Source organism: Oryctolagus cuniculus, chromosome 8, assembly GCF_964237555.1.
Source record: "Oryctolagus cuniculus chromosome 8, mOryCun1.1, whole genome shotgun sequence".
NCBI classification, from domain to species: domain Eukaryota; kingdom Metazoa; phylum Chordata; class Mammalia; order Lagomorpha; family Leporidae; genus Oryctolagus; species Oryctolagus cuniculus.
Window position 1 is genome coordinate 8,301,968 of NC_091439.1, and position 22,654 is coordinate 8,324,621.

Sequence of the window (22,654 nt, forward strand, 5' to 3'; positions counted from 1 at the left end):
TGCAGTCTTTTTCCATATTTCTTCTTTGGCATCCAGTGCTTGCTAGCCCTTCTCCCCAAATTGTTCTATAATTCTGTGCAAAAGACTTTTGCTTTTATGCAGCTGACTTTAGCTAATTAAGAGAAAAGGCTCTGAACTGTTTCAGATTATATCAGAGTATTTTTCATGAGAAGGTACTGATGTCTTAAGCTATTCTCTGGAAAGCTTTCCCTGTGTTTGGTAAAAACACAGTCCTGCATAATTGTTTCCTTCTTTCTATTTCCAAACAATGCAAACATTTTTACCGAAGTGGTACATGAGGCGATTTTTGTTGTTAAATCAGTAATAATCATGTCTTCAAATAACATACAAGGTAGAATTATATTTGTCTCAAAATTATTATATTTGCTTTTCAGTTTAATGTTTGATGAACCTTCTAGTTACTTGGATGTCAAGCAGTGATTAAAGGCTGCTATTACTATACGATCTTTAATAAACCCAGATAGGTAAGTACAACTCTAGAATATTCCTTGGTTTGAGTACTTTTACAAATTTCTAAAGATTAAACACTGGGTCTGTTGATGCCATATGCATGTTCATGTTTTCCATCTCACCTGATTTTACCTGCCTTTGGGTAGAACAGAGATTCTCATTTATTTATTAACACCCCTGTTTCTAAGGAATCTAGAAATACTCTGAAATCTTATGTAAACTTTCCACATAATGTCTGTCTTTCTAGAAAGCAGGTCTCTTTAATTTTTACCACATCCTCCTTCTCTCCTCTCAGTCACATACACAATAAATATTGAACATGTATGGACTTCCCCAGAGTAATTCTTGTTTAGAATTTTGCAGAGCAAAACAGAATTCTTAATAACCTCTAGTCAGTAATCACTACACCCTTTATTTACATATGGTGCTTCTGTAGTTTGCAGAATTTTTATTTTTTGAGGTTTGTTTATTTTTTTGAAAGGCAGAGTTAGAGAGAACTTCCATCCACTCACTCCGCAAATGGCTGCAAATGGCCAGGGCAGAAACAAGGAGACTGGAACTCCAACCATGTCTCCCACATGGGCTGCAGGGACCCAATTACTTGAGCCATCTTCCACTGCTTTCCCTGCACATTAAGGTGCTGGATCAGAAATGGAGCCAGCCGGGACTTGAGCCAGCACTCGTATGGATGCCAGCATTGCAGGCCACAGCTTAACCAGCCGTACCACAGATAGATCTTCAGGAATCAAAAACCAAAGCAAGAGCTGTAAAGAAAAGAGTTGGTCAGGGCTGTCTAGATGTTGCTGCTCACTTTGATAGGCCTTGGATTTTAATACCCACTTAGGCATAAGTATCAAGTCCTTTATTGGATTGTCAAAGGACTGTTTATCAGCAAATGGATAAATTGGAAACAGATAGGATATTTGGCCCACAGAAACTCTGCAAGATGGCACAAGTTAGTATTTTTAAGTTGCTACATTTTGAAGTTGTTTTTAATGTAGTAATAGATAACTAACACAAGAGTGAAGAAAGAGCTGTATTTTGCAAATTTGGTGGAAAAAAATCTCATCCCCTTATATAGATGCAACTGAATGCTGTTAATTCTACTAATCAGCAGATACTTGTCACCATCACTTTTCATGATGAAAACATTCTCAAGCCACTTTTGTGAACCTTATTTTGACTTTTAGTAAATAATTCTCATCTGTGTTTTATCTGCCCTACAAAGACTTATATCTACATGCTACTTACCTAGCTCACTTCCTATTCTCTCCTTTTTTCCCTCCACTCCATACACACTAAGTTCCCTTATGCTTCTGGGACAGGCCCAGCATAACTCCACTTGAAGAGCTCTGCCGTGCCTTCTCCTTCTGTCTACTCGAGATAACCTGTTATCCTTTGTGGCTCACTTTCTCTTCCTTTGTCCAATTGTCTCATCAGTGCATACATCACTTAAAATAGCATCCACACTGTCTCGTGTCCCTGACATCCTTTTTTCCTCCTGATTGTCCCATAACACTTGCAGTGATTTTATTGCATCGCTCTCCTTACTGGAAGGCCAGCTCTATAGGAGCAGGTCACTTGCTGGTCACTTATGCACCGATGAACCCTCACTACCCAAAGCAATGCCTGAACCCAGCAAATGCTCAAGAAATATTTGTTGATGGGAACTTATGAAGTAAGTTTAGGCCAAATGACTATTTTATAACAATTATCCTGGGGTAAAATTGACTGCCTGTTTTTCAAATGTCCTGACTCAGTAGGTTGCCCTAAGCAGGAACTACAGTGTGGAAACAAAACCCAGTTAAAAATAGGATGTATGGGTTTGAGTGAGTTATAAGAAAGAGCTAAGTATCAGGAAACTTATGAAGCCAACGTAGACAGTGATCTGTGAAATTACTATCAAAATTAAATGTTTATCATCATATGGTCAGAATAGCATAAAGGCTGAGTGCATTTGTGATAAAGGATGAAGTCCTGAGTACTTTTTCTCTCACACACACACATGACTGTTTGTTAACGGTCAGGTAGGAGCAATATGTCTTACTGTGGAAGGACATAAAAAGACCCCCATGTCTACCCTCTTAGTCTTCAGAACAGATGTACATACTTTTAATATGAATTGGGCATCAGAGAATACTGTTATTCATTGAACCATAGCTACAAAAGAAGGAAGGAAGGAAGGAAGGAAGGAAGGAAGGAAGGAAGGAAGGAAGGAAGGAAGGAAGAAAGGAAGGGAAGGGAAGGAGGGAGAGAGAGAGAAAGGAAGAAGAAGAGAGAAAGGAAGAAGAAGGAAGGAAGGAAAGAAGGAAGGAAGGAAAGAAGGAAGGAAGGAAGGAAGGAAGGAGCCATCAATTAGCCATTGGTTCTAAAAATCTGAGAGGGCTATGACATCAGTTTTGAAGATATTTGGAAACTTTGTTTAGAATACACTAAAATAGTCCCAGAAAAATCAACTTTCTAGATGTGTGACCTGGTTGGAAGCTGATGGGCCCATCACTTGAGTTAATACTCTCCTGTTGCCATCTTGAAAGTCTTAATAATTTAGAAATGAAGAGCTTCTACTTGCATTTTACACTGAGCCAGTTGTATGACTAGCTATCAGGCAATGTTGTAAATTTTTATTTTATTTATTTGAAAAGCAGAGTGACAGAGACAGAGGGAGAGGGAGAGGGAGAGGCCGAAAAAATGAGATCTTCCAACTGCTGGTTCATTCTGCAAATGGCTACAATAGCCAGGGCTGTGCCAGGCCAGGAACTCCATCTGAGTCTCTTATGCAGGGAGCAAAGGCCCAGATACTTGGGCCAACATCCACTGCTTTCCCACATGCATGGGACTGGAACCAGCTCTCTGTCATAGGATGCCAGCGTCACAAGTCAAGCATCAGCTCAACCAATTGAGTCACAATGTTGGCCCCTAGAGATGATAATCTTACTCAGCTACTACTCATAGTCTAAGGGTATTCACAAAGATGGGACACCCAGATTTTCTGTGTGGATGCCCGGCCTTGTTTCTAGTTTCCTCTTGCAAGAAATGTAAATAAAATTCATGATGAAGTTTCACCTCACCCTATTTAGAATGGCTGTCATTAAAAAAATCACAAAACAATAAATTCTGGTAAGGATGTGAGAGTGTAACTACTACAATGATAATGGAAGACAGTGTGGAGATTCCTTAGAAATCTGAAAATAGATTTACCATATGACCTAGACAACCCATTCCTGGGAATTTACCCAAATGAAATAGAATAAGCATATGAAAGAGTGAGTGATCTGTACCCACCAAGTTTACTGCAGCTTAATTCACAATAGCTAAGATATGCAATCAATCCAAATGTCCATCAATTGATAACTGGAAAAAGAAAATGTGGTAAATATACACCACAGAATACTACTCAGCCACAAAAAAAAAAAAAAAAAAATGAAATCCTGTCTTTTGCAATACAGTGGATTCAGCTAGAAACTATTATCCTTAGTGAAATAAGCCAGTCTCAAAAGGACAAATATTCTATGTTTGCTCTGAATCATGACAGTTAATTAAGAATACAAAAAAAAAAAATCTATAGGGATGAACCATACAACCTGTGATATAATTGTTGTTTTCAACTCTTATTTATACTTCTATGGAACTGTGAGCTTCCTAGTTTTTACTTGCTGAACATTAAGGTTAGTGGTTAATTAAACCTATGACTAGAGAGTGGATTAAAATTATATCTTTGCTGGGACTGCCGCTGTGGCACAATAGATTAATCCTCCGCCTGCCAGGCTGGCATCCAATATGGGCACCAGTTCCTCTCCTGGCTGTTCCTCTTCTAAGCCAACTCTCTGCTAAGGCCTGAGAAAGCAGTGGAAGATGGCCTAAGTGCTTGGGTACCCTCATGGGAGACCCAGAAGAAGCTCCTGTTTCCTGGCTTTGGATCTGTCCAGCCCCAGTTGTTGCAGCCATTTGGGGAGTGAACCAGGGGATGGAAGACCTTTCTCTCTGTCTCTCCCTCTCTCTGTAACTCTACCTCTCAATTAAACAAATAAAATATTTAAAATAAAATATATATTTGTCAAAATTGATGAAAGGAAGAGAGTGGAGGGAGACGGGGACTGTCGAGAAGGAGGAAGGAGGGAAATATGGTTGTCTTTTCAGAAATGTATTTGTGGAAAGCATGAAATCTACTCTGTTTATGTTAATAATAATTTTTTTTTAAAAAAAAGGACGGGTCACTTGTTGTGATCTAGCCCATCCATCTCCAGCGACCTGGAAATCTTACCTAGATCTTACCAGACTAGAGTGTTAACTGATTTGGGAATCAATGTTTTTGTTCCTTTTGCAAGTTGTTATCCAGAATTGTGTCAAAGTAAAATGAAATGTTTTTTTAAAAAAGATATGTACATGAAATCAAAAAGAATTTGCCAAGAATGGCCTGTTATAAATGAACCTGTGCAGGTGGAAAGCAGTTAACAATAATAAAATGAAAAAGAGAGACCTTAAAGATAAAAAAAAAAAAATAGCTAACTCCGAGTACTTAACATGTAGTGGGCATTGATGAAAGTACTTTACACAAGGGCTGGGAGTTTTGTGCAGCAGTTAAGACACAGCTTGGGACACCTGCATCCCCTATCTGAGAGCCTGGGTTCAAGTCCCAGCTCTGCCTCCAATGTCAGCTTCCTTCTAATGCAGAATAGATAATGGCTCAAGGACTTGGGTCCCTGCCACGCACAAGGCAGACACACATTATTCAGAACTGGGTCTTAGGTTAGTTAGCGAGCATAGCAGAAAACAAGATTAACGCCAAGTTAATGTTTAACTGTCTGAATGCTTCAACTTCAGATAAATGGTAGAAGAATGAAGGATTTCAATCCGAAGGTGCGGGAAACATTGCCTTTCCAGGCCACTGCACGGAGAATCGGTGTCAGGCTTAGTTCTCACACGTGGCAGGTGAAAGTCAAAAGCCCATGGTCCTGAGACTTCCCCAAAACAGTAAAATAAAAATAAACCAGCACCAGTGGGGTTCCCGCAAGGTCCCAGGTATGAGCAATGGGAGCCTAAGGGACAGTCCCAGCCCGGCTCCTCCCGCCCCCCAAACCCGGGCAGGGGGAGGAGCTGAGGAATCGAAAGAGAAACAGGGGCGAGCCTGCGGCTGCGGCGGCAGTGGCGGCGGACCTCGCGCGGCGCAGGCATGGAGCTGCGGCGGCTGCCCTGGCTCTGGCTGCTGTGCTGCGCCACCTTCCCCGGGACCTGGCCGCGGAGCCCGGAGCGAGAGGCCGCCGCCTTCCGGGTACCGAGCGCGCCTCCCCGTGTCTGCGTCCTTGTCTCCCCTTCCTGTCCCGGGCCTGGGGGCGGTCCGCGGGGGCCGCCGAGACCTCCTCGGGCGGCCGCGTGTTGCACAGGCCAACCTGCCCCGAGCTGGCCACGCGCGGGCCTTTGCTGAGCTCAAGGTTTGATTTCGCAGGGAGGATTGGTCGCTGTGGATTTGTGGGTTCCGCGCACAGTAGGCAGTGGCTTCCAGAGCTGCTCTGGGTCACACGCTTAGAGAACCAGAACCAGACTGCCTGCCCGTTGGAAGCAGGAACCTGTCATTTCTCCTTCCCGAGGAGGGCGCTGGTAACCGCCTGCGATCAGAAATTTGGGAGCCAAAACCAGCCTGCAGTTAGCAAGCCGGAAAGGACTGCTTGTGTGTGGGGTTCCTTGGCTGGGGCCCTGGTACCCGGTGCGCGCCCTTGGAAGTCCCTGCTGACCTGGTGGAGGCTAATTCAGAGAAAAACAGAAGCATTTAGATTCCTTTCCCGGTTATCTGGGGAAGTCTCCATTGCAATGCTCTGTCTTGACTCTTGCACTCCAACTCTGGAAGAGACCAGACTGTCCCAGGGTACCAGGAAGTAGAAGGGGCACGCACTGGTGGAACACGGTTTTTGCCTCACTCTACTGTAGTATGTAACTTATAAGACACTACCTAACAAATTTTTAAAAATCAAAAAATTTCATCCTCATCACTTATTATAGAAGAAATTCACTCAGAATCAGAGATAAGTTTGAATTTGGTTAATATTGCACACTGCAACTGTACGTATTTTTTTTTCTTTGATGTTTTCTTGGAATGGCTCGGGAATTCTATAGTTGAGCCCAGGTCCACTCTTCCTGCCTGCCCTGGGAAAGCTTCAGGATTTGGGAAGACCGGCGTCCCCTCATTCTGTCCACTCTTGTTTTGTGGCATGGACTTTCATCTCTGCCTTGTTACTTTGGGGTTCAGGTCTGGCTTTCAACACCAGAAGCAGCGTGCACTCGGGAACATAAAGTGTCTGTCTCATACCCCTACCCCTGTCCTGAGCTGCCTTGCATTTCCTGGTGAGCCAGCTCCTTAGGGGGAGCAGTAGTGTGTGTCACCTGTCCTGATAAGGAATTCAGTGGCGTAATAAGCACATCATATTTGAGAATTGGAGGCTCAGTGGGTCTAGAGTTATATTTTGAGCATATACTACTTATATAATTAATACATATGGGTAAATATACACACAGTTCCTGATTTATGATGGTTTGACTTTATGATGGGTTGACTTTACAATGGTGCAAAAGCCATATGCATCCAGTAGAAGTCATACTTCTAAATTTGAATCTTGATCTTTTCCTGGGATAGCAAGTGATCCACTGTCCCAGTGCTGGGTAGCACTACCTCCCAGTGAGTTCAGCACCACAAGGGGAGACAATGAACAGTACAGCATGCTGGGATGCTAAAGTGCAGTGCTCAGTAGGTTAGGGTGTGAAATGCATTTCCACCTTAGCAATATTTTCAGTTTACCATGAGTTCATCAGGATATTAATGTATCTTAAGTTGAACAGTATCTGTATATACAAATATACATAGATAGATATAGATTTGTTTCTGGGAACTTCAAAAAGATTGTGGATAATCAACTTCAGAGCTAATGCAATGTTTGCATGAACTTTTTGAGGCCTGGGTGTGTGTGTGTGTGTGTGTGTGTGTAACTAATATAGCTATTGATACTGGTGCTGTCGAAAGGCCACATGCAGGAGGTGAGTGTGTGGCAAATACAACTTCCTCAGGAGAAGTGGCACACAGGTTGTGTGTGGTGCAGGTCGGAATTATGAAGCGTCTCAGTACCTGGAGAAAGCCTCAGGTTGACAAAGACTGTTAAGGTTTGCCTAGCAGCCACTGCCAGTAGGAATTGCTTCGTGAAGCAGGTGCCCAGCAAGGAAAGTATTTTGGTCTTAAAACACAGTGGTGGAGGACTTCTTAGTGCTCAAGACAGGATGCTGGCTTGAACCTGGAATGGAGAGCTGGATACAGGGCAAGGCAAACAGGGTCTTCTTGCAACATGGGGAGGGATGCTTCCGTCTTCACAGGGTAGATTAAAACATGTGATTACTAAAACTCAGTGTAACTCTCGAAAGGTTTATCTCTACAAAATTATGGCAAGTTCTGAACTGGTCGAGGCTCTCCACTGTTTACTCAATTGTGTACAGAATCTACAATCTTGCTCCATAATGAAGTAAAGCTTAAAAAATAAAAGTTGTAAAATTAAAACAAAGTAGTGAAATACCCTAGGTTGTACTACAGTGTGAAAAGCAGGCAGACTCAAACTAACAATTGGTGACTGTTGGGTGAAAACAAGACACCTCAGGGCGTTGCTGTGGGATGCCAGGATACCTGACAGGAGGAAGGGAGACATGGCCTTTATCAGTGTTCTTGCATGCTGTGGAAATGCCGGGGAAGTTCCTGTCGATTGAGTTCAGGCCAAACCTGGGTGTGTGCTCATGTTTTCTCACTCTCGTTATTATTTCACAGAGTTTTCCTACCCTTTTGAAGGCCACAGACCCAAGATTGACCCTAACTAAAGTTGCCTGTACTCATTTATATTATGTATAGAGAAAAGTTTTTGTGCCTACACCCTCATGTGATTTGAAGTAAAATTTCAGAAGTTTAAGAACATTTGTTATAATAAAAGAAGCTACAGTTTTATATTATTTATAGTTTTAGAGACATTTATATAAATATGCATAGAAGATCGCAGAACTTTTATAATAAGTAGATTCTAATTAATAAGCCACAGGTATGTGCTTGCCGTAACCAGGCTCTTGAAATCTGTATATCTAAATAAGCTTTATGCTAGAATGCCGTAAAATACGTTTTCTGTCTAAAATAAAGAGATGTTAGCTAATGTAGTTCCTCAGACCTTTCTCTGATGGCTCTAGCTTGAAACATGTTTGGTGTTAGGTAATGTAATTTGGCAGACTATTTTCAGATGGTTCAAGCTTAAAGGAGAACATACATTGCCTATGAAATCCTGGATCAGAATTTATTCATTCATTTCTTCCTCTGCCCATTCATTTATCCGATAGTTTATTAACATTTATCATACTGGTCTAGATTTTCTGAATGACACAGTGGAGTTGGACATGTGCTAACTTCAAGGAGCTACACATAATAAATATTCTAACTCGTAAATATTTTATTATGCTGAAATATTTTATTATGATCTGTTTGCAGGCAATAGAAATATAGATTCCCTCAACCACTTTGCAAAAGAATATCTTTTTATTCAGTGCTTTTCTGTACACCTGCACAAAAATACCGAGTGTACCTTTCTTATTATTTTACTTTGCACAGCAACTGTATATCTTTATTATTTCCACATAGAATTCAGAATCTCATATATATACATATATATAAAATACTTTATCTAAGAAACTTGTCTAAAGCAGTAATTTATAAAACCATATGCAAGGAACATTTTATTCTTGTTTTCAGTAGTGTTTTCACTAGTTTTCAGTAGTGGCATTATTGACATTTCAGAAGGCATAGTTTGTTGCCCAGGACCGTCCTGTGCATTGCAGAGAGAACAACAATGTGTTTGGCCTCTATACACCAGATGCCTGCAACATTCCCCTCTCCCCAGTATGACAATCTCCTGTACAACAAGTTAGGGACACAACTCCCCTCAACTGAGAACCTCTGCTCTAAGATCTGCAACCCCAGGTCTTAAGAGAAATGTTCAGTAGTGCTCCAGTAATATATACAAATAGTTTACCTTTTCTGTTCATCCTTGATTTGTTACAATTCCCAGAAACTAAAGCACTCCCAAGGAGAGTATTTATTCCATATGTGAAGTTTATGATTTCTCTTACAGCAAACGTTAGAATCCACAAATGAAGACAGGTTAGAGAAAAGTCTGAGATCCAGAAACAAGAGACAAGCAATGACTCAGTTTAAGTGACCTTACAAAATACTAAGCTTCTTCAAATGTGTATTATAAAGAAACTATATGGTGATTTAAAAATTTTGGCAAAAGAATAAACATTTTTAATTCTGTAGTTCCATGAACATTTTGAAATATCTTTCAATCTTAAGCCGGTAATTTCAATTAAAATTTATCCCTTGAATGAATATAATTAATCATTGTTAATCACACCATTGCTTGTCTTGATAACTATAAAATAAATCATCATTAATATAACAAACCTAGGTAGCAATGGGGAAAATATATCATATACTCATTATCTTCACAACTAATAAGATAGACATATCACTTCTTTACATTTATTATGGGCTGAGTAGCCAGTCTTCCACCAAATACTACTCCTAAGCTCAGTTTAGTCACCTATGAAAAGGGAATAACAGTAGCAGTCACCTCAAACAGGGTTAAAATAATTCATGCAAAACATTTAGTACAAATACTGTATTCATTTTTATTTATTTATATAAGGAGAATAGATTTCATGTATTTCTTTTTTAAAGATTTATTTATTTGTTTGAAAGTTAGAGTTACACAGAGAAAGAAGGAAAGGCAGAGGGAGAGAGACAGAGAGAGAGACAGAGAGGGTGAGGGTGTTCCATCTGCTGCTTCAGTCCCCAATTGGCTGAGACACCTGGAGCTGTGCCGATCTGACCAGTAGCTTTTTCTGGGTCTCCCACATGGGTGCAGGGGCCCAAAGACTTGGGCCATCTTCTACTGCTTTCCTAAGCCATAGCAGAGAGCTGGATAGGAAGTAGAGCAGTCGGGACTCGAACCGGAGCCCTTATGGGATGCTGGCACTGCAGGTGGCATCTTTACCAGCTACAACACAGTGCTGGCCCCTCATGTATTTCATACCTACAATTTTAAGCTTATGATACTTCCTACCTACCCTCCCTGCTCCTTCCTTCTTTTTTTTTCTTTCAATTTTTGAGATAACATACTTTCAATTTACTTTATAGTCATAGGCTTAATCCTCCATTTAGTAAAGAATTCAACAAGTAGAAAGTCCACTATTCTGTGGGACTATAGACAAGGGCTATAAGCAGTAATCAAATCTCAAAATGTCAGTTTCACTGGTAAACATTACATTTTTGTACCTTATGTTAGCTACAAATCAAAGAAAACATGTAATATTTGTCTCTTTTGGATCTGCTTTACTTCACTAAACATACTAGTATACAGTTGCATCCATTTTATTGCAAAAGACAGGGTTTCATTATTTTTTATGGCTGAGTAGTATTGCATCACATATATGTGCCACATTTTCTTTATCTAGTCCTCAGCTGAAAGACGTCTGGGTTGATTCCATATCTTAGCTATTGTGACTTGAACTGCTATAAACAGGGGATACAGATCTCTTTCATATGCTGATTTCATTTTGTTTAGGTAAATTTTTTAGAGTGGGATGATTGGGTCATATGATAGATCAATTTTCATATTTTGGAGGAATTTCCATGCTTTCTTCCCTTAAAAATATTCATTTATTTTAATGTCAGAGTTACAGAGAGGGAGAGTCAGAGTCACAGAGAAAGAAAGGAGTTTTCCATCCACTGGTTCACTCCCCAAATGGCTGCAGTGCCCAGGGCTGGACCAGACAGAAGCCAGGAGTCAGGGGCTTCATCCAGGTCTCTCACATGGGTGAGGGGCCTAAGTCCTTGGGCTATCACCCACTGTTTTCCCAGGCACATTTGCAGAGAGTTGGATAGGAAGTGGAGCAGCCAGGACTTGAACTGAAACCATATGGGATGTCAGCACTGCAGGTGGTGGCGTTACCCTTTATGCCACAACACTGGCCCCCATACTGTCTTCCATTATGGTTGTACTACTTTACATTCCTGCTATGTATTAGGGTATCCTTTTCTCCACATCCTCGCCAATATTTGTTATTTTTTGACTTTTGGATGATAGCCATTCTTACCAGGGTAAGGTGAAACCTCATTGTGGTTTTTATTTATATTTCTCTGACAGGTAGTAGCCCTGAGCATTTTTTTTTTCATGTGTTTGTTGGCCATTTGTATTTCATTCTTTGAAAAGTCCCTGTTCAAATACTTTGCCCATTTCATTAATTTTTTTAAAGATTTATTTGAGAGGCAGAGTTACAGAGACAGAGAGGGAGAGAAAGAGAGAGAGATCTTCCATTTTCAGGTTCACTCTCCAAGTGGCCACAATGGCTAGGGATGGGCCCATCCGAAGCCGGAAGCTACGAGCTTCTTGCCGGTCTCCCAGGTGGGTGCAGGGGCCCAAGCACTTGAGCCATGCGCCATTGCTTTCCCAGGACATCAGCCCAAAACTGGATTGGAAGTGGAGCAGCTGAGACTCAAACCAGCTGCCACATGGGTTGCCAGCACTGCCAGTGGAGGCCTCACCTACTATGCGAGAGCACCTTGCCCATTTATTAACTAGATTGTTTTGTTATTGAGTTTCTTGAGCTCTTTGTATGTTTTAGATAACAATCTTTTATTGTATGGGTAGTTTGCAGATATTTTCCTCCCATTCTATCCGTTGCCTCTTCATTTTCTTGAGTGCTTCGTTTGCGGTAGAGAAGCTTCTTAGCTTGATGTAATCCATTTTGTCTATTTTTGCTTTTCCTGCCTGTGCTTCTGGAGACTTATCCAAGAAGCCTTTGCCTATTCCAGTGTCTTGCACTGTTTCCCTCTTGTAATCTGATGTTTTCAGATCTTAGGTTTAGATTCTTGATCCATTGTGAGTTGATTTTTGTATAGGGTATATGACAGGCATCTTGTTTCATACTTCTGTATGTGGATATCCAAGTTTCTCAATATTAAATTCTTGAAGTGATTGTCCTTTCTCAAAGGAATTATTTTTAGATTATTTGGCAAAGATTAGTTGGTTTTAGACGCATGGATTAATTTCTAGAGCTTCCTTTCTGCACCATTGGTCCACATATCTATTTATGTGCTAGTACTGGGCTGTTTTGGTTATAACTACACTGTAGTATATATTGAAATCTGGGATTTTGATGCCTCTGACTTTATTTTTATTCTTTAGAATTGGTTTAGCTATTTGGTGGGTCTGGTGTTTGCATATGAATTTTAGGATCATTTTCTAGATCCAAGAAAATGACCTTGGTACTTTCATTGGAGTTGCATTGAATTTTTAAATTATGTTGAGTAGTATGAACACTTTGATGATAATAATTCTTCCAATCCATGAATACTGGAAAATATTTCCATTTTTTTCTGTTTCTTCTATTTATTTCTTTAATGTATTGTTATTGTCATTGTTGAAATTTTTCATGCCTTGGTTAAAATTATCCCAAGGTATATAAAATTTTTTGTAGCTGTTCTGAATGGAACTGACCTTACAAGTTCTTTCTCAGATATGGCATTGTTTGTATATACAAAAACTATAGATTTTCTTAGTGATCAATTTCATTGATTTTCTCCTCCAGGGGTCAGGTGAAGGGCTGTAAAATAGCTGAGAACTCTGCCATACTCCTCTTCAGAGTTTCTTCTCTTAAATCTTTTTTGAAAATGCCCATTCTCACTCAGTTTACATTTTTTTTTTTAAATTTATTTCATTTATTTGAAAGACAGAGTTACAGAGAGAGGTAGAGACAGAGAGAGGTCTTCCATCACTGGTTCACTCCCCAGATGGCCACAACACCTGGAGCTTTGCCAATCTGAAGCCAGAAACCAGGAACTTTTTCCGGGTCTCCCATGTGGCAGTAGGGGCCCAAGGACTTGGGCCATCTTCTACTTCTTTCCCAGACCGTAGCGGAGAGCTGGATCATAAGAGTAGCAGCCGGGACTAGAACTGTCGCCTATGTGGGATGCCGGTGCTTCAGGCCAGGGCTTTAACCTGCTTTGCCACAGCACCGGCCCCTCACTCAATTTACCTTAAAAACAGTTGTCACTCCTGGGGCCAGCCTTGTGATGTAACAGGTTAAGCTGCTACAATGCCAGCATCCCAAATGGGTGCCTATTTAAGTCCTGGCTGCTCCACTTCTGATCCAGATCCCTGCTAATCTGCCTAGGAAAGCAGTGGAAGATGGCCCCAGTGTTTGGGCCCCAGCCACCCATGTGGGACACCCAGATGAAGCTCCAGGCTCCTGGCTTTGGCCTGGCCCAGCCTTGGCTTTTTCAGCTATTCAGGGAGGGAAACAGTAGATGGAAAATCAATCTCTCTCTCTCTCTCTCTCTCTCTCTCTCTCCACGTCTCCCCGCCCCTCTCTTTATATAACTCTGCCTTTCAAATAAATAAAATATGGCTTAAAAAAAGCCACTCCTAAAACTGCTGTTACTTATAATTGGAAAGTAAGGAGACTCAAGGTGCCTGAGATGGCTGAGGTCCCTTCTGGCCTTAGGAGAAAAATGTTTCCTGAAGAATTTCAAAACTCCAGCCTAATCTTATCAAAAATAAAAAATAAATAATTGATTAATAAATCCATAGTTTCATCCATTTTAGTGTAAGATTCATTCTTCAGAGGACACTGGAAAACAGGAACATATCACCACACACATGAGGCATAAACTGGTATGTCCTTTTAAGTCCCTTCAAATTACACAGATTGTCCAAGAAAGTATAGCTTTAGGAATTCACTTTAGACCTATGAATGTGGGTGATGGCATAACTCCAGGCTTGTGGGTATATGCATGGGTGCACCCACATGTGCTTGGGAGGGGAGGGGAGAGTTGAGCACTATCTTTCTATTTCAATGGAGAGCTAATGCATGTGTATTAAACTAGATTATTTTTATAATCTATGAGAAAAGCAAAACATCACCAATCTAACAGCAAATGTCAGATTTGGTCTCCCTTTCTTACAAAGCCACCAAGATTCAGCCATGCAGCACCAGTAAGTAAGGTAATATTTCATAACTTTATCTCCTCCTAATTACTTCCCACAAACCCCACCTCTAAACCCTAATCAGACTAAGTTTCTACCCTCTTAATAACTCACAACGATTACTAGATTTCAACGTGAGTTTTGGGGCAACAAGCCATATTCGAACAATAGCAATCATACTGTTCTTCTTCCTCCCTTATTCTATGAATGTGGTATCCTATGTTGACTGATTTTCAGATATTAAAACAACTTAGCAATGTTGAGTGAAGTCACTTGGTCATCCTGTATTGTCTTTTGATATTGTTGTACTGGATTGGCTATTCTGTTGTTAAGAACTTTGCACTCATATTCATGTAGTCCTGTTTTCTGGCGATGTCATTTTTTCTGGTTTAGAATCAGGGTAACATTGGTCTTATTTAATTTGCCAAGTATCTGCTTGTTTATTTTGTCAAAAACTGCTTATACAATTAATGTTTCTTTCACATTTATATACAATTCACCTGTGAAACCATTTAAGCCTGGAGTTTACTTTGCTGGTGGATTTTCAATTGCAAGTTAATACCGTTAGTTGTTACAGAGCTGCTCACTACAGAGCTGCTCACATTCCTGTTGCTCCTAGGTTCTGCTTTGGTAATCTGCATCTTTAAAGACTCTGTTCACTTCATACAGACTGTCAAACCCATTGGCCTAATGTTATCAGAATATTATAATTTAATGCCAGAAGCGTCTGTCATCGTGGCCCTTCTTTCGCTCCTGATATTGGCAGTTTGGGTCTTCTTCTTCCCCGCATTTTGTTGTTGTTTAAATCACAAGAGTAATGCCTATGAGAGAATGAGAGGACCAGGGAGAGCTATCCATTTGCAGTATAACTCAGACCCTGGGCCAAAAAGAAAGGCACGGGTGAGAGGAGAAGTGTCCTACACTGCTGTGTAACACAAGGAAGACTGGAAGGTTTGACAGAGCCATTGGGAAGTCATTACTCACCAACCACATCTCAGGGAATTCACAGTTTTCCCCAGATAGCCGGCCTTAGTGCTCAGTGATGAGCTGGGTGCAGCCTGTGGGAACCATGGCTTCCCAGCAGTACAGCGGGTGCCAGTCAGACTCCCCGCTGGTAGAAGTCTGTGAGGCACGTTCTTAGGACTGCCACTTGCTCTCCTGTGCACTCACGGCGCTCTCCATTCTCAGTGCTTTCCCTGACTACTCCAGTTCAGAAAGGTGGCCAACCAATATTTATTGATCCCTTGTCAAAAACAATGGCCTTGTGTTTTGGTACCGCGCTTACTTGTGTATATCCAGATTATATCCAAAGTCATGCTTCTCAAGATCATCTTTAAGTGCCCCAAACTCAGAAACTTTATGAATTAATTCATTAGCCGTCTTGCTGTGCATGCTGCATAAGGAACGGAGAAGCTCATGATAAATCCCAGCTACAGTTTACTTAAAAATAATCAGCTGGAAGCTACTAAGAACGTGACGTGTGGAAAATATCATTTGTCTTTTTGTTTAGGGGCTAGTGTTTGGCTGGGTGGGTAAGGCACTGGCATCCCACATCAGTGGATCTGGGTTCATTACCTGCCTCCGGCTCCTTCTCCAACTTCCTGCTGGTGTGGATCCTGAGGGCCATGATGGTAGCTTTATAAATTGGATTATTTTCTTTTTAAGATTTATTTATTTATTTGAAATTCAGAGTTACACAGAGAGAAAGAGAGGCAGAGAAAGAGAAAGAGAGAGAGAGAGAGAGGTCTTCCATCTCCTGGTTTACTGCCTAGTTGGCCAAAATAGGCTGGAGCCACACCGATCCGAAGCCAGGAGCCAGGAGATACTTCTGGGTCTCCCACATGGGTGCAGGGGCCTAACGGCTTGGGCTATCTTCTGCTGCTTTCCTGAGCCATAGCAGAGAGCTAGATCAGAAGTGGAGCAGCCAGGGCTCTTAACTAGCACCCATAACGGATGCCATAACTGCACGCAGCAGCTTTACCCACTACACCACAGCACTGGTCCCAAGTAATTGGGTTCTTGAAATAACAAATTCTGGGGACCAGACATTTATCCAGTGTGGGTTACCCAGTGATAAGATAGATAGACTTGTTCCAACTTTGCTTACAGGTTTTGGAGACAAACACACAATAAACACTTAAATACGATAAACATGAGGGTATTTCAAAAAGTTGTTAATAAAATAATTAATATCAGGAAGTAGATAATATGAGCCTATGATAAATTATCACAGAATTCAAAGTTGAAAAGCCTATAAATAATGGTTACAATTTCTCTCCAGGTAGAAAGACCAGACTTTCTTCCCGCAACATCTCCAGGAGAGCACCTCTTTAACAAATGCTTGTTAACCTTAAATGGGATATCTGTGAAGATTTAAGAGAATTCTATGAATTCATTCACGTATTTTCTGTCTGTTTTTCATAGTTCATTACTTAGTGCTGGAAAACACAAAATTGAAGAGAATAATTTCCGTTTCCACAGTTGTTTAATCACACAGGTCATTGTAAGTGACAAATCTTGCTACTATTAGCTATTATCTATTTACAATTTATTTTATTTTTTCCACCATTTCAGCCCTTTAAAAACTATATGTGAGGGGCTGGCGCTGTGGTGTAGTCAGTAAAACCTCTGCCTGCAGTGCTGGAATCCCATATGGGTGCCGGTTCGAGGCCCGGTTGCTCCACTTCCAGTCCAGCTTTCTGCTATGGCCTGGGGAAGCAGTAGAAGATGGCCCAAGTCCTTAGGGCCCTGCAGCCACGTGGGAGACCTAGAGGAAGCTCCGGGCTCCTGGCTTTGGATTGGCTCAGCTCTGGCTGTTGCGGCCATCTGGGGAGTGAACCAGAGGATGGAAGACTCTCTCTCTCTCTCTCTCTCTCTCTCTCTCTGCCTCTCTGTAACTCTGAATTTCAAATAAATCTTAAAATAAACTATACGTGAAATGTTATCAATGTACTTGGTAAAGAGAAATTATAAATGGATAAGACATACTATCCTAGCCTCTGAAATTTGATAGTAGCTCTAATACAAAAATGCTTATATATTTGATTTGAATATTTTATATACCTTTTCATTGTAATCTGCAGAAAATCAAGGTTTGACTTTAAAAAAAAAGTATGTATTTATTTCCACTGTATTTGAAAGGCAAGGAGACAGGGAGTATTCTTCCATTCACTGGTTCACTCCCCAAATATAGCATCACTCAGAGCTGGTCAAGGCTGAAGCCAGGATGCTGGAACTGAATCCACTTGTCAGGGACCCAACTATTTGAGCCCTCATCTGCCACTTTCCAGGTACACATTAGCAGGATGTTAAATCAGAAGCAGAGGAGCCGGGTTAAACTAGGCATCCAACGTGGGATGCAGGCGCCTTAACCGCTGTACCAAATGTCCACTCCAAACTGACTTTTATACCTGAAAAAAAATCTCCTTAGTTATCACAGATTATTTTGGAAAACAGACCTAATACTTATGCTACTGAGCCAAATGGGTTCTTGCTGGGTGCGTACTGTCAATGAACATGCAAAACAAGGGTATTTTGGTTTAAGAAGGATTACAAGAAGGTAACCAGGAGTACCCGGGGATGGTTCTCAAAGCAGTACCTCTCTGATGCAGGAGGCAGTGCGGTCCATATAGTCTAGACTGTACATACTCATTTAGGGTCCTGAGGTCATTGTGTGCAGAGGCTGGACACAGGTGCAGAAGTTGGTTAGGCTTCTATGTGTATCCCATGTTTAGGAAATTACTCTTGGAGGGCCAGCCTTGTGGCCACAGAAGATTAAGCTGAAGCCTGCAATGACAGCATCCCTTGAGAGAGCTGGTTCGCATCCTCGGTGCTCCACTTCTGTCCTGCGAATGCACCTGGGAAAGCAATTCAAGATGGCCCAAGTACCTGGTCCTCTGCCACCCAAATGGGAGACCCGGCCCAGCCTTGGCCATTAAATCCGCTTGAGGAGTGAACCACTAGATGGAAGAGCTCTTTCTCTGTGTGTCTCTCCCTCTCTTTTTGCAGCTATGCCCTTCAAATAAATAAATATTAAAAGAAAAAAATGACTTCCAGTGTGGGTATGGTGGTGCAGTGGGTTAGGCTGCTGCTTTTGACACTGGCAACCCATATTGGAGCAGTGGTTGGAGTCCCAGCTGCTCCACTTCTGATTCAGATCTCTGCTAATGCACCTGAGGAGGGAGATGATGATGGCCCAAGTCCTTGGGACCCTACCAGTCACATGGGAGACCCAAATGAAGCTCCTGGCTCCTGGCTTTGGCCTGGCACAGGCTGGGCTGTTACAGCCATTTGGAGATGGAAGATCTGTGTGGGGTGTGTGTGTGTGTGTGTGTGTGTGTATCCCCTCACTCTGGCTTTCAAATAAACAAAAATGAGAGAAGAAAATTGTTTACAAGTCCCCTCCAGAGGACAAGACTTTATTATTGTTACAGGACAAGTTTACCAAGGCACTTGCACATGTTCTTGTTGGGGTCAGCTTGAACAGGCTCTTTGCAACTTACTGTCCCGTGACTGTTGGCTGGCCCCTAGCACCCATCTGAGTGTTAGAAGATAAGCTCCCTGGAACATTCGCTGAAAATCAGGCCCAAAAGAATAGGAATTTATAAGTTGTTTTATATTCTTTGTTGTGTTCCTTTTTCTAAATGCTGTCTTATTGTTTACAGTTATGAAGTTACTTTTTTTTTTTCTTTTAGGAAAGTCTTAATAGACATCGATACCTGAATTCTTTCTTTTCTCACGAAAACTCCACAGCCTTCTATGGAATAAATCAATTTTCTTATCTGTTTCCTGAAGAGTTTAAAGGTTAATCCATTCATTAATTACTTTTAAATTATATGCTTAATTCTTGAGAAGTTGTTTAATTTTAATTCTAGTAAATTGAGTAATAATTAATATTTGTTAACTGCTTACTAACTGTTAAGCAAGTACCATGTGCTAACTGTAAAAAATATAAATTCATAGTCATTTTCTGCTAATTATTACTAAAGAACTAAATATTACATTTGGCCTTAGCCAAGAGGCCGAGAAGTGATAAAACTAAATATTAAAAGTATATACATTTCCATGAGACAATGAGGGATCATTGTCTCATCAATACTGCATTTTTTAGTGCTATTTTCATTCAGGTCCCCCAGAGTTCCACGAATTACGATAAAACAAATGATGTCAGTTAAACTCATTTGTATTATTGACCTGGTTCCGTCAAACAAGTCATTTTAATGCGCCAGCTCCAGTCTTTCTGTGGAATTTCTTGTCTGTAGCTTCCTGCTGAATTCATTGTCTGTTTTCGAAAAGCACAAAGAATGTGAAATGGCAGATCTGCTAGGACGCTACTGGGTCTGCTTGAAAAGTTTATCCAGAAAGAATCGCAAAGGCCCCTCCCTCTAATGTACTGATTGCCTTTCCTTTTCATGTTTCTCAGCCATCTATTTGAGAAGCCAGCCTTCCTCATCCCCCAGATACCCTGCGGAAGTGAAGACGTCCCTCCTCACAGTGCCCTTGCCATTAAGATTTGACTGGAGGGACAAACATGTTGTGTCTCAAGTGAGAAACCAGCAGATGGTGAGTTTTAGAAGCGTTTTCTTTTTTAATCAGCTACTCACAGGAAGCCACCTTTTAGGTCAAGTTCACTGAAACTTGAAACAGGACCCATGGTTTCTCCAGGTGAAATTGAACTTCAGTCATTCCAATGTGATAAGGAAAGGGGACTCTGGAAGAATGAGGGGCGGAAGTCAAAGCCCGGACTTCTGTTCCTGAATACAGAGCTTCCTTGGGGTGTTCTCTCACTGCCATTGCCACCAGCACACTGAGTCAGGGCTACTTCCCAGGGGCTGCATCGTGGGTTCCCAGCCCTCACTGGGAAAGTAAAATGGAAGTGAGGCCGGCGCTGCGGCTCACTAGGCTAATCCTCCGCCTTGCGGCGCCGGCACACTGGGTTCTAGTCCCAGTCGGGGCGCCGGATTCTGTCCCGGTTGCCCCTCTTCCAGGCCAGCTCTCTGCTGTGGCCCGGGAGTGCAGTGGAGGATGGCCCAAGTGCTTGGGCCCTGCACCCCATGGGAGACCAGGAGAAGCACCTGGCTCCTGCCTTTGGATCAACATGGTGCGCTGGCTGCGGCGGCCATTGGAGGGTGAACCAACGGCAAAGGAAGACCTTTCTCTCTGTCTCTCTCTCTCACTGTCCACTCTGCCTGTCCAAAAAAAAAAAAAAAAAAAAAAAAAAAAAAAGGAAGTGAATATGTTTGGCAGCCATCTGGCTGTGTTTCCTGGATTCTCAAACTTTGATTTGCAAGCTTCATCAGAAACCCCTCCTCTCATTACTGCCCCCTACAAGTCCACACACCATTTAGTCTGTGATCTGTTAAAGCAGTCAGTTCAGCTACAATATAACATATATATTTCTAAAAAGCACCACCTACACCAAATTATACAAATGACAGAGATTGTTGGATAAATAAGGTTTGGATAGAGGGTTAGAGTTCAAGAAATTCAACAACAACAAAACAAACAATTCAGTTAAGAAATGGGCAAAGGACTTGAACAGACATTTTTCAAGAGAAGAAATTCAGATAGCCAACAGACACTTGAGAGAATGCTGAGGATCACTAGCCATCAGAAATGTAAAGCAAAACCCCAGTGAGGTTTCTCCTCACCCCGGTTAGAATGGCTCTCATACAGAAATCAACGAATGACAGATGTTGGTGAGGATGTGGGGAAAAAGGTGCCTTGGTCCACTGTTGGTGGGAATGTAAACTAGTACAGCCACTGTGGAAGACAGTATGGAGATACCTCAGAAATCTGAATTAGGCCTACCATATGACCCAGCCATCCCACTCCTGGGAATTTACCCAAACTAAAAGAAACCAGCATATGAAAGAGTGATCTATACCCCCATGTTCATTGCAGCACAATTCACAATAGCTAAGATATAAAATCAACCTAGATGTCCATCAACTATTGACAGGACAAGAAAATTACTATATATATACACTATGGAGTACTACTCAGCTGTAAAAAGAAAAAAAAGTGAAATACTGTCTTGCAACAAGATGGGCACAACTGGAAACCATTATACTTAGTGAAATAAGCCAGTCTCAAAAAGACAGATATGTATGTTTTTCCTGATCAGAGCTGACTTATTGAGTACCTGAATGTAATGTATTGGAGTGAAATAGACATTTTGATATTTGATGATCATTACAGCCCTTGTCTCCTCTACTGAGGAACAGTGTTTTTTTTTTTTTTTTTTTTTTTTTTTTCATACTATTTGCTAAACTCTTTACTTCCTGTAGGGTTAACTATGTGATCATTAAGTAAGTTGAAAATAGATCTTTACAAAAGTTAAGAATGGGAATGTGAGCAGGAGGGAGAGTTGTTGGAAGTATCACTATGTTCCTAAATCTGTATATATGAAATACGTGAAACTTGAATAACTTAAATAAAACTTAAAAAAAAACAGTGACACATTTTAAAAATTGAAAACTAATACAGTAGCACAACTTTGCATGTGTTAAATGATTTAACCTATGTAAGTATTGCAATAAATATAGCAATTTACCTTTAAAAAGACCTGAGGTGTGCTTATGGGCGTGTTGGAAAATCTGCAGCTTGGGGCAGATATTTGCTACAGCAGTTCAAACACTGTGCGCTGCACAAGATCCCCACATCCCACATCAGAATGCCTGCGTTCAGGTGCTGGCTCTGCTTTCCACTCCAGATTCTTGCTAGTGCATACCCTGCAAGGCAGCAGGAGATGGCTGAGCCATGTGGATCCCTGCCACCCACATGGGACACCCCACTGAGTTCCAGGTCCTGTCTTTGGCCTGGCCCAGTACCAGCTGTTTCAAGCATTTGAGGAGGGGACCAGTGGATGGGCGCTTTCTCTGTGTCTCTCTGTCGGTATGTGTGTCTGCCTTTTAAATAAATTAAATAAATAAATAAAATTTACCCAAATTAAATAAATAAATAAAATTTTAAAAATAACAAAGCCTCAACTTGTGGTTATCGTGGAGTGGTGGAAGGAAGGTTACCTGGATTGAAGGAAAGCAGTTACACCAGTTGGGGATGGACGTGATCCATAATGCACAGAGTGCGTCTACGTAGTTCCTAGGTGTATGAGGAGTGTGTGCATG

The 22,654-nt window shown here is 41.4% G+C and overlaps 1 protein-coding gene across 8 annotated transcripts in view; it reads left to right on the plus strand.

Annotated features, from left to right (window-relative positions):
* The first annotated feature begins 5,567 nt into the window (after window positions 1-5,567).
* The window catches only part of CTSO (cathepsin O), a 34,172-nt gene continuing 17,085 nt past the window's right edge, over window positions 5,568-22,654 (plus strand). For 2 of the 8 annotated variants that reach the window (XM_070047367.1, XM_070047370.1), the window contains exons 1-3: window positions 5,568-5,740; window positions 19,220-19,328; window positions 19,948-20,087. In XM_070047367.1, the coding sequence (XP_069903468.1) occupies window positions 5,642-5,740; window positions 19,220-19,328; window positions 19,948-20,087 (348 nt within the window). In that variant the 5' untranslated portion in view covers window positions 5,568-5,641. Of the gene's footprint in view, window positions 5,741-16,836; window positions 17,029-19,219; window positions 19,329-19,947; window positions 20,088-22,654 lie in introns of those variants that run through there. The other 6 variants (XR_011378198.1, XM_002716884.5, XM_051819914.2 and 3 more) reach the window with 5 other exon arrangements.